At 38.7% G+C, this 15,585-nt stretch overlaps 1 protein-coding gene across 2 annotated transcripts in view; it reads right to left on the bottom strand.

Moving 5' to 3' along the window:
* The window catches only part of Zc3h12b (zinc finger CCCH-type containing 12B), a 395,620-nt gene that overhangs the window by 36,217 nt on the left and 343,818 nt on the right, over positions 1-15,585 (bottom strand). For both annotated transcript variants that reach the window (XM_008844356.3, XM_008844357.3), the window contains one exon: positions 14,774-15,531. In XM_008844356.3, coding sequence (XP_008842578.1) covers positions 14,774-15,375 — 602 coding nt within the window. In that variant the 5' untranslated portion in view covers positions 15,376-15,531. The remainder of the gene's footprint in view (positions 1-14,773; positions 15,532-15,585) is intronic.

Raw genomic sequence — 15,585 nt, 5'->3', positions numbered from 1 at the left:
TTATGGCCATTTGCAGCCTTCCGTTTTCCTAACTGATTCTGAGATCCCTACTGATAGCGCTAGAGACAGTACCCTACCAAACCTGTCTATGAGCCCACAAACAGACTCCCCAGACATCAAATGGCTACTGGAAAGATAAGAACCAGAGGTTGCAAAGTACTGCTGAGAAGCATTGTTTTCTGGCCATGATAGAATCACTGCACACATAAATGCACAGCAGCAGTTGTTGCATGCACAAGACCAGCAAAAGATTAACACAGTCAAAACCCCAGCACAAATGGCAAGGGGCTCATGAAATCTCACCCATAGCTGAGAAGCTACTGGCAACTGATGGGTGTGGGAAGGGGCAGGGGAAAGTGAGTTACTTCAGGGTGCAGCCCCTGATAGGCTGCCCAGGTTCCAATGGATGATCTCACGCTCATGTGCATACTGGCAGCACTAACTGGTTAAAAAAAAAAAGAGTTCATGAAGTTGGGAGGGAGATGTGGTGCAGTGGTTCTGGTAGAAGTTGGAAGGTAGGGAGTGAGGGAGAATCTGGTCAAAACACACTGTATACCTGTATGAAATTCTCATACAATAAATAAGAAATATATTAAGAAAAACAGGCTACCAGACATTGAGTGGTGACACATTCCCCACAAACATAATAGGAATACTTCAATTAAGCTATGACCTCCTTATCTTCCCCATATCATTAGAGTCACCCCTTATTATCCATGGAACTCCCGCCTTTCTCTCTGTCACATAGGAATAAGGGACAGTTTGGCTTCAGGCTCACTTCTGGTATAAAATATTTCTCTTTTAAGACATCTAAGAAGAGACTTCACTCTGTCTTATGAAGGTGAACTCTCTTCAGAGCTCCCACCATGTTGCTCTCTGTCTATATAATCCATGGTGCTAATAACTCTTCTAATAAGGTTCCTACCCAAAAGCGAAAAGAAAACAAAAACCAAATAAATTAATTAATAAAATAGATTAAATAATACTATATTAATAAATGTGCCTCAGTAATAACCTGAAATGTAAATAGCTTTAAACCATCAATAAAGAATGTAGTCTGTTGACTATATTAAAAATCTAGATAGAATTTCATTCTCTAAAGCCACAACACTTACAATCTGCCCCACTACCACTCTAGCCTCTGCCAGCCTTGGCCTGCTCCAAATCCTCTGCCTTGGATCTCTGGACTAGCTTCCTAACCCAGACTAGCTGAACCCCTTAGCACAGATCACTAATTTCCTCCTCAGGTGGCCCCCACCTCTATCTTCCCCTAGCTCCTGATCCGCCTGACAGATCAGCCCACCTAAGACTCTACAAAAAGCAACCACGCTACATGAACAATACAAACAGAACCGAAATTCAATCAAACAAAGGCAGAATAGAAGTTCCTACTGGAAACACAGCCAATGAAGACCATTCATATGCTTAAATGGCAGTGCAAAAACACAAATAATGTGAAAAACCAAGGAACTATGTCCCCAACAAAACCCATTGGTCTCTTAGAAATGCACCACAATGAGAACCACCCTGAGGAACCCCACAGTGCAGAATTTAAAAGAACAATCATAAACATGATAAAAAAAAAAAACTTAAAACAGAGACAAGCAACTCAAAGAAGACAGGCATAAACTAATGGAAGCTCAAGAATGTACAAATATAAGGCTTAATGAAATATCAAAAACAATTCAGGACTTAAAAAGTGAATTAATAGAAGATATAGAAATATTGAAGAAAACCCAAACCCAAATGAACATGGAATTGAAAAACTCAATAAGCCAATTGGAAACAAAAGGAGAAAGCTTCACAAGTAGAATGAATGAAATGGAAAACAGAATATCAAGACTAGATGATTAAGCTGAAAATCTGGATTCCTTAAGCAAATACTTGTAAAATTAAAAAAAAAACCCACAGGAATGGAATAGGCAGGAAATGTGGGACAACATGAAAGGATCCAAGCTATGCATCATAGGCATATAGGAAGGAGAAGAATGGGTGCTGGCCTGGCCCTAGCCTGGGAACTCTTGGAGAGTGATTACTATTGGGTGAGGGAATGAAGACCTTACTTACGATCTCTAGGTAGGCTGACTAGAACCCAGTGGATAAACTTGCACCAAAGTGTGTCTGGGTACAAATACTTGACAGGACAAGACTTAACATGTATGCTGGAATGCATGAAGTCTGGCAGGATGGGGAATGTGTGGAGGTATGGATGGGGGAGCAAGTCTAAATTTGATTAAGAACTGTTGGATGAAATGTACAAAAGCTCAATTAAAAATAGAAAAGGTAAAGGTTAAAAAAAAGGTAAAAAAGAGAAAAAAACCAACAAAACAGAATAAAAAACTCCTGTGTCCTATTATCTCCCATTATGTATAGTACTAGAAGGTGCTATGAATGCTAACAGAGGAAAAAGGTAATCGCCAATCTAACCCAGCTGTGAACCTTGCAATCTACAATAGCAAGCAGCCTGGCAAGACTGCCTAGTCATGAAATAGTGACACAAACGGCACGTGAGTAACCAACCACTTCTGATTGGCTATAATTCTGACTCCACAAGATAAAACCCATACCTGGGACTATTGTTGGGCCAATAACCTGTGACTAAATAAGTCATTGTCCCTAGAGGAAAACCTACTCCTATTATTCTGCTAAAAGGACACAATATTAAACTGCTAATGGTTTATCACTGTGCCTATAGGTTAGTGAATCTCTCAGCCTCATCAGAGAATTTTCTTTTGGCAGCAGATGGTGATTAAAACAGACACCCACCACTGCTCAAGGCATCTAAAATGGGACATCTATATTACACCTCCTCAAAAGGGTTGGTTGCAACACATAGAGAAATCAAGCTTGAACTTACTGGAAATCTTCCTCTATGGTGACTAGCTTTCACAGTGTTACCAAGTGTTGCAGATGCCAGGTGTGCTGGCAGATGTCTTTAATCCCAGCACTCAGGAGGCAGAGGCAAGTGGATCTCTATGAGTTCAAGGAAAGCCTGGCCTACATAGTGAGTTCCAGGCTAGCTGGGGCTACACAGAGACCTTGTCTCAAAAAGACCAAAAAAAGTAATAAAATAAAATAAAATAAAAATAAAAATAAATGAAGTGCTATGCAGATCACAAAGGAAGAAAAGATATCAAATGGTCTTAGCCATTGCTCAAACCTACTTGCTGTAATGTGCACTTTCTAGGCAAGATATGCTAAGTGATGAAATAGTGGTATGACTGTTGTAGGATAACAAACTGCTTTCTAGTGATTTGAGGCCTGCCCCACAGAAGGAAATTCATGCCTAATACTATAAACCTTGTCCAAAGCCCATAACCGAGGTGATCATAGGCTGTAGCAGAGAACCTACTTTTCTAAATGGTTCTGTTGTCAAATTGCCTTTTTAATAGCTATTTTTATGTACCTAGGTGTATGTTAGTTTCAACCTTGGTCAAAGAAGATTCTTATTGCATTCCACAGTGATTAATATAGAGGCTCATAATTGCTGTAAGTGCTCAGAATAAGAGATTGTGAGTGCTCAGCCCTAAATGGGACATCTATATCAAGCGCCCCTTCCCCCAACTCCCCCATACATGCACCTAGGCTCAGAAAACATAGCAGAAGGAATGTGACAGAGGATAGGGAGAAGAGCTGTTAGATACTGTCTTCTGGGCATGACATTGCAGTTGCAGTCATGAACTTCCAAGTCAGTTCCAGCTCTATTGCTCCAAGTCCTCTGTCCAAAGTATTTCCTGTCCCCAGCAATAAGGTCTTACCTTCAAGTTCTGGGAGGTAGTCAAGGGTTGTGACAATAGCATGTGTTATTTTGGGAGTCTCTTGGACTGCTCTTTCCAAAAACTCAGAGAGGTTTCTCTTGTCTCTCTCTGTGTTTCTTGTTATATAGCCTTCAGGCATACACATGCACTAATATTCAGTTATTGTATGTATATTTTGTAGGGGAGGGTAGTTCACATATTTCCCTCTGATGTTTTATGCCGTGTAAGTTTTATTCATCTCGTCTCTCTCTCTCACCTCTCCCTCCTCTCCGCAGTTTAAGTGCCCCCAATTTCCCCATTTTTCCCCTTAAAAATGGTTAAGAAACACCTTAAAAGGTGCTCAACATCCTTAGGAATTAGAGAAATGTAGACCAAAACCACTTTAAGGTTTCATCTTACCCCAGCCAGTCTGACTAAGAGCAAGAGAACAAAAGGCACCAAATGCAGGCAAGGATGTGGAAAAGGGGGAATGCTCATTCACTGCTAATGGGAATGCAAAGTTGTATAATCACTATGGAAAACACTGTGGAGAACTCTCAAAAAACTAAAAATGAATCTACCATATGATCCAGTTATACCACTCCTTGGCATATACCCAAAGGACTCATCCTGTTGAAGAGATACCTGTACCTCCATGGTTGTTGGTGCTCTTTTCACAATAGCTAAGAATTGGAAACAACATAAATGTCCGTCAACTGATGAATGCATAATGAAAATGTGGCACATTTACACAATGGAGTTCTGCTCACCAGTTAGGGAAAACAAAATTATGAAATTTTCAGGTAAATGGATGGAACTAGAAACTGTTATACTAAGTGAAGTAACACAGGCTCAGAAAAGCAAATTCTCCCTCATTTATAAACTTTAGCACCAATCACTTCTATGTGAGCATATATCCTAATGGAAAGGAAGCATAGAGGTAAAGGGAAAGAAAGAGTCCAAGAAAGTTGTGCTGTCTAGTAGGGACACTGCCACCTTGTTATTCGATAACTCCATTTAAACTCTTGTAGTACATATGTATACATATATTTTAAGAAATTTCTACAGTAGTATCTATATGACTTTTTCAAATGATCTTTAGTGTTAGTTATCCCTCTCTGTATTTTCTCCTCTACCCTGCCCTACCATTCCACCTCACTGAACCCTTCCTATTCCATTATACCTCTTTATCCATTTATAGCACTGTGTTCCATACTCCCTATCTTGAAAGACCCATCCCTCCATAGTCCCTTACTATTTCCTGACCTCTATGAGTATTCCAAATGAAACACACTTATCCAAATATGCAAAGTTAGCATCTACACATGAAAGAAAATATGCAATATGTGTCTGGGTTACTTCACTCAGAAAGATTCATCCATTTACCTGTAAACTTCCTATTTCATTTTTATTAGCAGCTGACTAATATCCTATTGTGTAAATGTACCATATTTTCCTCACCCATTCGTTAGTTGATGGTCATCTAGGAAATTTACATATATTGGCTATTGTGACTAGAGCAGCAATGAACATGAATGAGAAGGTACTAAAAAAATATATATATATATGTATGTATATATTCCTTCAGGTATATAACCAAGAGTAATAGAGCTGGAACATCTGGTAGATCTATTTCTAGCTTTTTTAATAATCTCACACTGATTTCCATAAGGGATGCATCAGTTTGCACTCCCACCTGCAGTGAATGTGTGTTCCCCTTTCCCCACATCCACACCAGCATTTTTCATGATTTAATTTTTGAATCTTACCCATTCTGATTGTGGTAAGATGAAATCTCAAAGTAGTTGATGGCTAAAGATGCTGAATGTTAAAAAATTTCATCAGCCATTTGCATTTCATCTTTTGAGAAATCTCTGTTTAGGTCCATACTCCTATTTTTAATTGGGTTGCTTGTTTTTTGAGTTCTTTGTATACTTGAGATATCCCTCTTTCAGATGTACAGCTGGTAAAGATTTTCCCCATTTTGTAGGACGTCTCTTCACTTGATTGATGGTGTTCTTTGCTGTACAGAAGGGTTTTTTTTTTTTTAGTTTCATGAGGTTCCAATTATTGATTGTTGATCTTAATGCCTTCACTATTTTGGGTCAGGTAAGAAAGTCCTTTCCTTTGTTAATAAGTTCAAGCTTAATCTCTACTTTCTGCTTTGTCAGTTTCAGTGTATCAGGTAGTATGTTGAGGTTCTTGATGTATTTGGAGTTGGAATTTGTTCACAGTGAACGATAGGTATCTAGTTTAATTCTTCTACATTTAGCTATCCTGTTTGACCATTTGTTGAGGATGCTGTCTTTTCTCCTAGGTATATTGCTGAACTTGCTGTTAAAAATCAGGTGACTGCAGCAGTGTGGGCTTATATGTGGGTACGCAATTCTATTTCATTGATCAATGTGCCTGTTTTTGTGCCAACACCATCCTGTTTTTATTATTATGCTTCTGCAGTACACCTTGAAGTCTGGGATTGTGATACCTCCAGTTGGTTTTTAAAAGTTGTTCAGTATTGTTTTGCCTATCCTGGGCTTTTTGGGTTTGTAAATGAAATTTAAGACCATTTAAAAAATTTCTGTGAAGAATTGTGTTGGAATTTGGTGGGCACGACATTGAATCTGTAAATTGCTCTTTATTGGAAGGCAATTTTCACAATATTAATCCTAACAATACATGAGCATGAGAGGTTTTTCCATTTTTTAGTATCTTCTTCAATTCCCATTTTCAAAAGGTCACAGATAAATGGATGGAGCCAAAAACAGTCATTCGAAGTGAAGAAACCCAGACCTATAAAGAAGAATATTGTATATTTTCTCTTATTTTGGATGTTGGTCTTGAATCTTTAGATATGTATGTTTCATTTGGAAGTCCAAGAGAGGTCAGGAAATTACTAAGGTGAAATGGGGTGGGGAATTTTAAAGGAGGGAAGAGAGAGCATGGCAGTATAAAGAGGTACAGGATAATTATAGAACAGGGATGATTAAATTGTGTGGGGAATGGGAGGACAGGGGTAAAGGAATGAATATTTGGAGGGATAACAAACACTAAAGTTTTCAAAAAGTCACATGGAAACTTCCTAAAATACATTCATATACATACATAAAAACTGTTTAAATGGAGTTATCTTATAGCAGGTGGACAATAGACAACACAAACTAGCAAATAAAAAGCCGGTGCCAGGAATGGGTATTTCTCTTAGAGCTGTTGGAAAGTGAGGTCCTGTAAATGCTCCAAGATTATGATCTAATGCCATTTTTCTTGGTAACTCTCAAACCTGACAGCAAGGCTCATTACTAAGGATACCAAATATTTGAGTCACAGAACACAGAGAAATCAATCTGATAGTGATATGCAAGTTTCATCTGCACTGGCTAGCTTTCAGAGTGCTGGAAGGTGTTATGCATTCTACAAGTGGAGAAAAGTCATCATCAGTAGTACCCATCTGTGAACTCTGCAAACTACAATAACAAGCAGTCAGCCAAAAATATACTCAGTAGAACAATAGTGGCATGAACATCCCGTGAATAACCAATCATTTTCTGATTGGGTTTAAGGCCCACTCCACAAGATGAAACCAATACCTGGCATTGTTATCACAGCCAAGAACCCACAGGCTAGAGAGGTTGTAGACCCTAGGGAAGAGCATACTACTCCTATTCTACTACAAAGACACAGTATTAAACCAATTCCAAATGACTTCTCTTTCTACCCATTAATTAGTGCATCTCTCAACCTTCATCAAAGAAGCTCCTTTTGGCAGTAAATGTTGATTAACACAGACACCTACAACTGTTCAAGGTGCTATAAATGGGACACCTATATCACACTCTCTTCTCCCAAGTCTCAGGGATGATTGCAAAAGAGGGGCTGGAATGATTGTAAGAGCCAGAGACTGTGAATGACAAGGAAATAGTTTACCAGACACAATAAGACAAGGTGACATATGAACTCATAGTGGTTGTGACAGCCTGTACAACACCTGTTCAAGCTCAACTCAGACAAAATTCCAGCATGGAAAGGGGAGGTATTCATGATGTCTCACCTGTAGCTGAGAAACTCTTGACAACTGATCACCACTTGGAGAAGGATGGACATTTTATTCAAGAATGTGGCCCTTGGTAGGATTGACCATATTCCTGTGGATGGCAGCATACCCTGGAACAGCACAATTTGGATTCAATGGGTTTAAAAAATTGAAGAGATGGGGCTGGGGATGTGGATCAGTGTTACCCAGGTTCAGTTCTTAGCACCCACACTGTAGCTAACAACTGTGTATAACTCCAGTTCCAGGGAATCCTGTGCCCCCCTCTGGCTTCTGTGGGCATTGCACACACATGGTGCATTCACTTACATAAAGGCAAAACACTGATACACATAAAACAAAAATATTATATATATGAGGGCACAAAGTTTGGTGCATAGTGAAGTGGCAGTGAACCAGGAAAGAGTTTGAGGAAAGAATGCATATGATCAAAATACATTATATGACATTCTCAAAGAGTGTTCTTTGAGGCAGAAAATGACAGAAAAAATGCAGAATGTGCTATAAAGTAAAAAATTCAGTAGGGTAGCTGGGTGTGGTGGCACATGCCTTTAATCCCAGCACTCTGGAGGCAGAGGCAGGTGGATCTCTGTGAGTTCAAGGCCAGCCTGGTCTACATAGTGAGTTCCAGGAGAGCTGGGGCTACAGGGAGACCCTGTCTGAAAAAGACAAAAAAATTCAGTAGGGTAACTGTAATGAAAAAGGAAGACAACAAAGTATGTGAGCTTGGAAAGGGAAGAGGAAAGAAGATAGGCTAACTAAAAGAAAAATAGGAAAAAATAAGAACGTGAATGTGATGGTTAATCTTAAGTGTCCACTTGACTGGATTTAGAATCACAATAGAAACAGACTTCTGGGTGTGTCTATAAGGCTGTTTCCAGAAAGGTTAACTGAGGAAGAAAGACCCACCCTAAATGTGGGGGGCACTATTTTATGGGCTGTGATCTGTTACTGAATAAAAAGGCCCACTCCACAAGATGTTGAATCCATAAGAAAGTTAACTAAGCACTGGTATTTATCTATTTCTGCTTCATAACTATGAGTTCAATGTGACCAGCTTCCTCACTCCCCAGTTTCTATGCCTTCACAGCCATGATGAACTGCACCTTCAAACTTCAAGCCAAAATAAGCCTTTCCTTCCTTAATATTCATTTGTCAGGTATTTTTGTCATAGTAATGAGAAAATTAATTAGTAAAGAAAATTGGAACTGAGAGTGAAGCTGTTGCTGTGATAAAACTAAATACGTGGTTCTTTGGTCTTTGGAACTGGCTTTTTGGTGTAATGTGAAAAAGTTTGGAAATTTGGGGCAGAAAAGCCCCAGAATGTTGTAAGCAGAACTTAAAGGGCTATTCTGGTGGCAGCTGGGAGACCCCAAATGTTGAGAAAATGTCAACAGTGGAGTTCCTTCTCATGAGGTTTCAGAAAGGACTAAGAACTTTACTGGGAACTGGCCTAAAGGCCATTCATGTTACATTCTAGCAAAGAATCTGGCTGCATTCTGCCTATGCCCTGAGAAATTGAGTAAAGCTGAATACAAATGTAATGGACTAATTTTGGGGTGTGTGTGGAGCAAATTTCAAGACAGAATATCATTCAGGCTTTGGCTTAGCTGCTGTTCACTGCTCTTATTATGCTCTACTGAGAGATAACACATGGAGAGGGGCTGCAGAGATGGCTCAGCAGTTAAGAGTATTTGCGGCTCTTGCACAATGCCAGGACCCATGTTGGGTGGCTCATAACTGCCCCTATCTCCAGCTCCAGGGGATCCAATACCTTCTTCTGCCTTCCATGGTCACTTGAATGCACATGAACTTTCATATAGGACCCACATATATACATGTAATTTTTTTAAAAAGAAAGCTTAAAGAAAGCATGGAACAGAAAAATATGAAAAAATAAAAAAGTTTGTTGAGGAAAGGAGAGTAAATTTAAAGTTGTGGCAAAGGAAAGTTAAGACAAAGCATCTTTAATCATTAGAGAGATTATAGGTATTAAGAGAACCCGGACACTTCTCACTGGTATAAGAAAGGTACCTTTAGGGCAAGACTTCATATATGTATGGCTCTATATGGTGACAGTTTAAATTCATTTGTGAAGAGAGAGCTTAAACTGAAAACACAATTGCTTGAAAAACTGTCTAGAAAGTATTTTAATCACTAAGGCATGCATTGGCTCTTGTAGCTATGACAGAAGGGAGCTGGGCTTCATCTAGATCTTGCAGAGGCTGAACTTGGCAGCATTGTATCCATGGAGCTAGTTTTGCAGGCATGTGAAATGCAACAGTGATGGGTTATCAAGTCTTGTGCCACGGTTCTTGAGAGGTGCTGTGGCCAGGTGATGTGTGACAATGTCACATTGCTTACAAGGAGGTTCTAAGACTCCATTCATTGCATGAAGCTGGGAAGGTGAAGTCTAATTTTAATGGAGACTTCAGGATGTTGGAGACACTGAGACCGTGAGATGTCTGCTGAGGAAAGCTGCAGGTTTCAATGACTCTATCACAAATGAGAAGCTACATGTGTTGCAGCCAGTGAACCTGGAGAGGGTCATTGGGTCCCAGATGATGCTGTCATAATCTCGATGCCAGATATCGAGGTGCAGGATTTGTTGTTTCCCCTGCTGGGTTTTTATTTTGCTTTGATCCTATCTTTCTTTGTTATTCTCTTGTTCCTTATTTTTGGAATGGTAATGTTTATCCTGGACCATTGTATATTGAAAGTAAGTCACTTATTTCTTTGAGATTTTTGTTAGAAGCTCAGTATTAAGAGACCACCTTGAGTCTCAGAAAATACTTTGTGCTTTTGAATAGTATTTAAGTCTATGAGGAATGAGGATGTTTACAAATGGGCTAAATTCACTTTTCATTACGAGCGGAAATTGATACTTTTGGGGTGAGAACATTGACAAGTGGAATTGTGATAATTAATCTTGGCTGTCAACTTGATTGGAGTTGGACTATCCATGGCAACGCACCTCTGGGTTTGCTTATAAAGCTGTTTCCAGTAAGGTTTAATGGAAGAGGGAAGATACCTCCTGAATGTGGGTGACACTACCCCATGAACTACAGTCACAGACTGAACAGTAAGAGAAAGTGAGCTGAACAGCAGCACGCATCTCTTTCTGCTTCCTATGAATGCAGTTTGACCAGTTGTGTCAGGCTTCTGTCACAATATATTTCCTACCACGGTGGACTGTAGCCTCAAACTAAACCAAAATAAAGCCTAGAGTCTTATTATCTTAAGCTTCTTTTTTTCAGGTATTTTGTCATAGCAATGAGAAAAATAATTAATAAATCTCATTTTCTCCTTCCTGTATCTCACAGTCTCCCTTCCCAATATCCCCCATTTCTCTCTCTCTCTCTGTTTAAAACTAGGCTCTACATATGAGAGAAAATAGGACAATCTTTCTTTCAATTCAATATCTTCTTTTGTTCTCCGTTCTCCTCATTCTCCTCTGTTTAGAATTGTCCATCTTCTCTTGAGCACCCCTTTCTATATCTGTGTTACATATAATATAAATATTTATACTTTGTATCTATATTCCACACAGGATGATAAATTGTACTTTTCTTCCTGAATTTGGCTTATTTAACTTAAAATGATAATCTCTGGTTCATTCATTTTCCTTCAAATAGAATTCTTGTCTATATATGCCATGTTTTCTTTACCTATTAATTGGTCCATAGACATTTAGTCTTGTTCCATATCTTGGTTCTTGTGAGTAGTGCAGCAATAAATATGGATATGCAAGTATCTCTGTAGTGTTCTTTGATAGTTTGGTTATATACCCAGGAATGGTATACCTGTATCATAAGGTAGTTTTATTTTTAGTGTTTTTGAGAAACCACCATACTGACATCTACAGTGCTGACACCAGTTCACATTCTCACCAGGAACATATAACACTTTTCTCTCTTCTGCATCCTCACTAGCATTCATTTACTTTCTTGATGATAGCCATTCTGGCTGGGGTGAAATGGAATCTCAAAACAGTTTTTAATTAAATTTTCTTGATGACTAATGATGTTGAACATTTAAAAAACATTTATTTACCATTTGTACTTTTGTTTGAGAACTGTACAATTTATTTGCCCATTTACTGATGACATGATTCTTTTGTCTGTTTAATTTTTGGAGTTCTTTATGGATTCTACATAACAATCCTCGATGAAATGTATGCCTTGCAAAGAGTTTCTCACAGTTTTAGGTCTTATTTTTCATTTGTTGAATGTTTTTTCTTTGCCTTTCAGAGGTTTAAATTTTTATTTAAAATTTTATGTTTATGAATGTTTTGCATGCATGGATGTAAGTGCACCACATGCATTCAGTGCCCTTGAGGGCCAGAAGAGGGTGCCAGATCCTGTGGAACTGGAGTTACAGATGGTTGTTAGTCACTATGTGGGTGCTGGGAAATGAACCCAGATCCTCTGCAAGAGCAGCCCATGCTTTTATGCAGAGCCATTTCTCCAGCAACTGCAGGATCTTTTTAAATTTCATACAATTCTATTTGCCAATTCTTAAGATTGTTTTTAAGCTTCGGAGTAGATAGTTCAGCAGTTAAGGATCTGCATTTGGTTCCTAATACTCACATCTGACATCTCAGAACTGCCTGTAAATCAAATTCCAGGGAATCCAACACTCTCTTTGGGCCTCTGGGGGCACTCACACAGACGTGCACACACATGCACATGAATTAAAAATTTTTTTAAAAAGAAATCTTTTCCTGTGCCTGTGTCTTGAAGTGTATTTTCCTAGCAATTTGGAGTTACTGGTGTCATATTAAAGTGTTTGATCAAGGTTAAGTCGTTTTTTGTGTAAGATGAGAGACAGGGATCTCGTTTCATTCTTCTGTAAGTGGATACTCAGTTTCCACAGCACCATTTGTTTAAGAGGCTGTCTTTTCTCCAAAGCATGCTTTTGACAGCTTTATAAAAAATTAGGTGGCTCTATCTGTGTGGCTTTGTTTCTACATCTGCTTTTCTATCTCATTGCTCAATATGAATGTTTTAAATCCCAGTACTGTACTGTTTTTATTTCTATGGCTCTGTACTATATTTCGAGGCCAGCTATTATGATACTTCTACCATCGCTCTTTCTGATTAGGATTGCTTTGGCTATTTGTTTTTTTTTGTGAAAGCTGTTTAATGTAGTACCTGTGTAACTTTGGATAGTTATTTCAGTCTTCTCACCTGCAAAGATGAAACTAATTTGTCCATTCTGGTGAGATTTCCAGTCAAGACTAAATCACATGCAAAAAGACCTGACACAGACTGCATTAACTATTGTTTTCTTTCCATTCCTTGTAAGGCTGAAGATTTATGTTACAGGCCTCACTTAGCTACTTACTAGTTATGTTAACTCAGATCAGGTCACTTACACTTGAGCTTCAGTTTTATAATTTGTTAGATAAAGTTTCTATGAGGATTGCACAGGATACTATAGAAAAAATGTACTTCCAGAAAGCCTGCTAATCCACTCCTGCATATACTAATCTCAGTGTGAGCGTTCAATACTTCCCATGAGCTATGCAAAGGAAGGGGGGCATAATGCAAGATCCTTACCCTTAAAGATAATGGACAATCTAATCTAAAACTTGCTAGGGGTTCAACAGGATGGTTCAGTAGGGTTAAAGTGATAATTGTGCAAACCTGGTGACCTGAATTCGATCCTCAGAGTCCACAGTGTAGAGAACTGAGTTCTGAAGTGGTCCTCTGAAGTGGTTGACATGCTATTGCACATGCATGTCAACATTCACACACATCATATATATATATATATATATATACACACACATACACATTACACACACTAGTAGTAAATAAAAAATTGCTAGACTAAAGCTTTTTAGTTTATTCTTACTGCCTACTAGCTAAGGATCTCAAGTTTATATTAAACAATGAAATAAAATACCCTGTAATGGAAATGAGAACAAAGTATCAATATGGTATTAGTTTCAATATCAATATGGTATTATCAATATGGTACTAATTTCCCATTGTTACGATGCCACGTTACTACGTGTGAAGATCAGAAATCTAAAATCAAGGCTACATTCTTTCTTCAGATTTCAGATGATAATCTGTTTCCTTGCATTTTTCAGCTTATAACCGTGACCCACATTCCTTGGCTCGTTCCTTCTTTCTTATACTCTCGTTTGTCATTCTGTAGCATCTATGACTACTTATTCTGATCCTGCTGCCTTACTCTAAGAATAACTCTTGTGATTATATTTGGCTCATTTTAATAATCCAACGTAATACTCTCCATCTAAAAATCCTTAATTTAAATACACTTGCAAAGTATATTTTATGTTTTAAGATAAAGGACTTGTAGGCTTCAGAGATTAGCATGTGGACATCTTTAGGGGGGCATGTAGCCTACCATGGACACTACAACTCATAAACAATCACTGAGTTTAGAAAAAAACATGTAGCTGTTTCCGGGGGTTGGTATATCTTGAAGGGTATGAAGATGAGGAAAGTATTACTTCTAGGTTGGGAAACAATATGAACACAGTAGGTATACGAATCAGCATAATTTATATGGCAACCTTCAAAGAGATTGCTTAAAATAATGCAATCAAACAGCAGGAGAAAAGGCCACATCACAGAGGCCTTAAAGGCAGAAAGAAAGATTCAAACATCGTATAATAATAATTAGGAGTTACAGAATGTTCTTAAGCAAACTTCCAAGTGACAATAAAAAGCAGCAGTTTTTAGGATGATTAATCTCAGTTTGGGACATCAGAACTAAAAGATTTTGTCTTCGATGAAGCATTACTGAGGCCTAAGCTGTCTTCAAAACCAATTGAAGACAGATTGTTAGCAATTTCAAAGGAGAAACTAAAGGCAAGGGGAAGATCATTCTACACTCTGTTCACCTATAAGAATGCAAGATACAAACAACTGAGGAGCTCTTAGAGTACTTTGCAATGGAAGATTATTTCCATGAACTTGGTGTTTTAAAGAGAAGGAAAAACCACCAGGCTTACCTCATTGCCACATTACTTCCATCAATAACAACTGGTCTTAAATTATCACTATTGTCTATTTCATCTTCAAGAGACAATTCAGGGCTTGCGATCTCTCTGGAGCTAGCCCCACGGGGCACTAACAGATTCAAGCTGACTTGCCCTTCTGAGTCACCTTTGTTTCCAAGTCTGACAAGTTCAGCCAATACATCATTAATAAGTGATTCTGGGCCTAGTTTATTAAGCACTGATTGAATCTGTTGTTCAGCATAGCCCAGCTTTAGAGCAAAGTCCATCTTGGCCTGATATTCCTTCTCCAAGTCTAACTTCCCATCCTGTAAAATGCTGCTCTGGGAGAAGCTTGGACGATCCAGGCAGGGTGACCTACAGAGCTGGCGATGTGGCTTGGAAGGGATCTCCTTTTTCTTCAACGAAGCATTTCCTGTTTGACAGTTGTTGTTGCCACTCTTAAGGCTTGTCTGTTCAGGGTCGCTCTCAGAGCTCATCCATTCTTCAGACTCAACATTTCCGTGGTCTGCACTGTCCTGTTTTGGCTGCTGCTTCTCTTCCTTGGAGGCACTTTTCTCCATTTTTGGTGTTTCCACTGCAGCTGTGGCCGTCATCCCGTTCAGTGTGTACTCTGAGACCTAATCAGGTATTTTTCTTTTTAGCCTGCTTGGAATCCATGTACAGTGACATTCCTCTGTAGTAAAATGTTGTGGTAGCAGTGGTACAAGAGTTTGTCCTCTTGGATTTATATGTTCAGATGTTACCAGTCTCTATAAATAAACAAACATGGAATAATTATATTTACTGAACTTCTGGGGAAAATC

This window comes from Nannospalax galili, unplaced genomic scaffold (assembly GCF_000622305.1).
Source record: "Nannospalax galili isolate Female #2095 unplaced genomic scaffold, S.galili_v1.0 scaffold280, whole genome shotgun sequence".
NCBI lineage: Eukaryota > Metazoa > Chordata > Mammalia > Rodentia > Spalacidae > Nannospalax > Nannospalax galili.
Note: the sequence above shows the minus strand (reverse complement) of the source record. Positions and strands in the feature narration are given on the sequence as shown.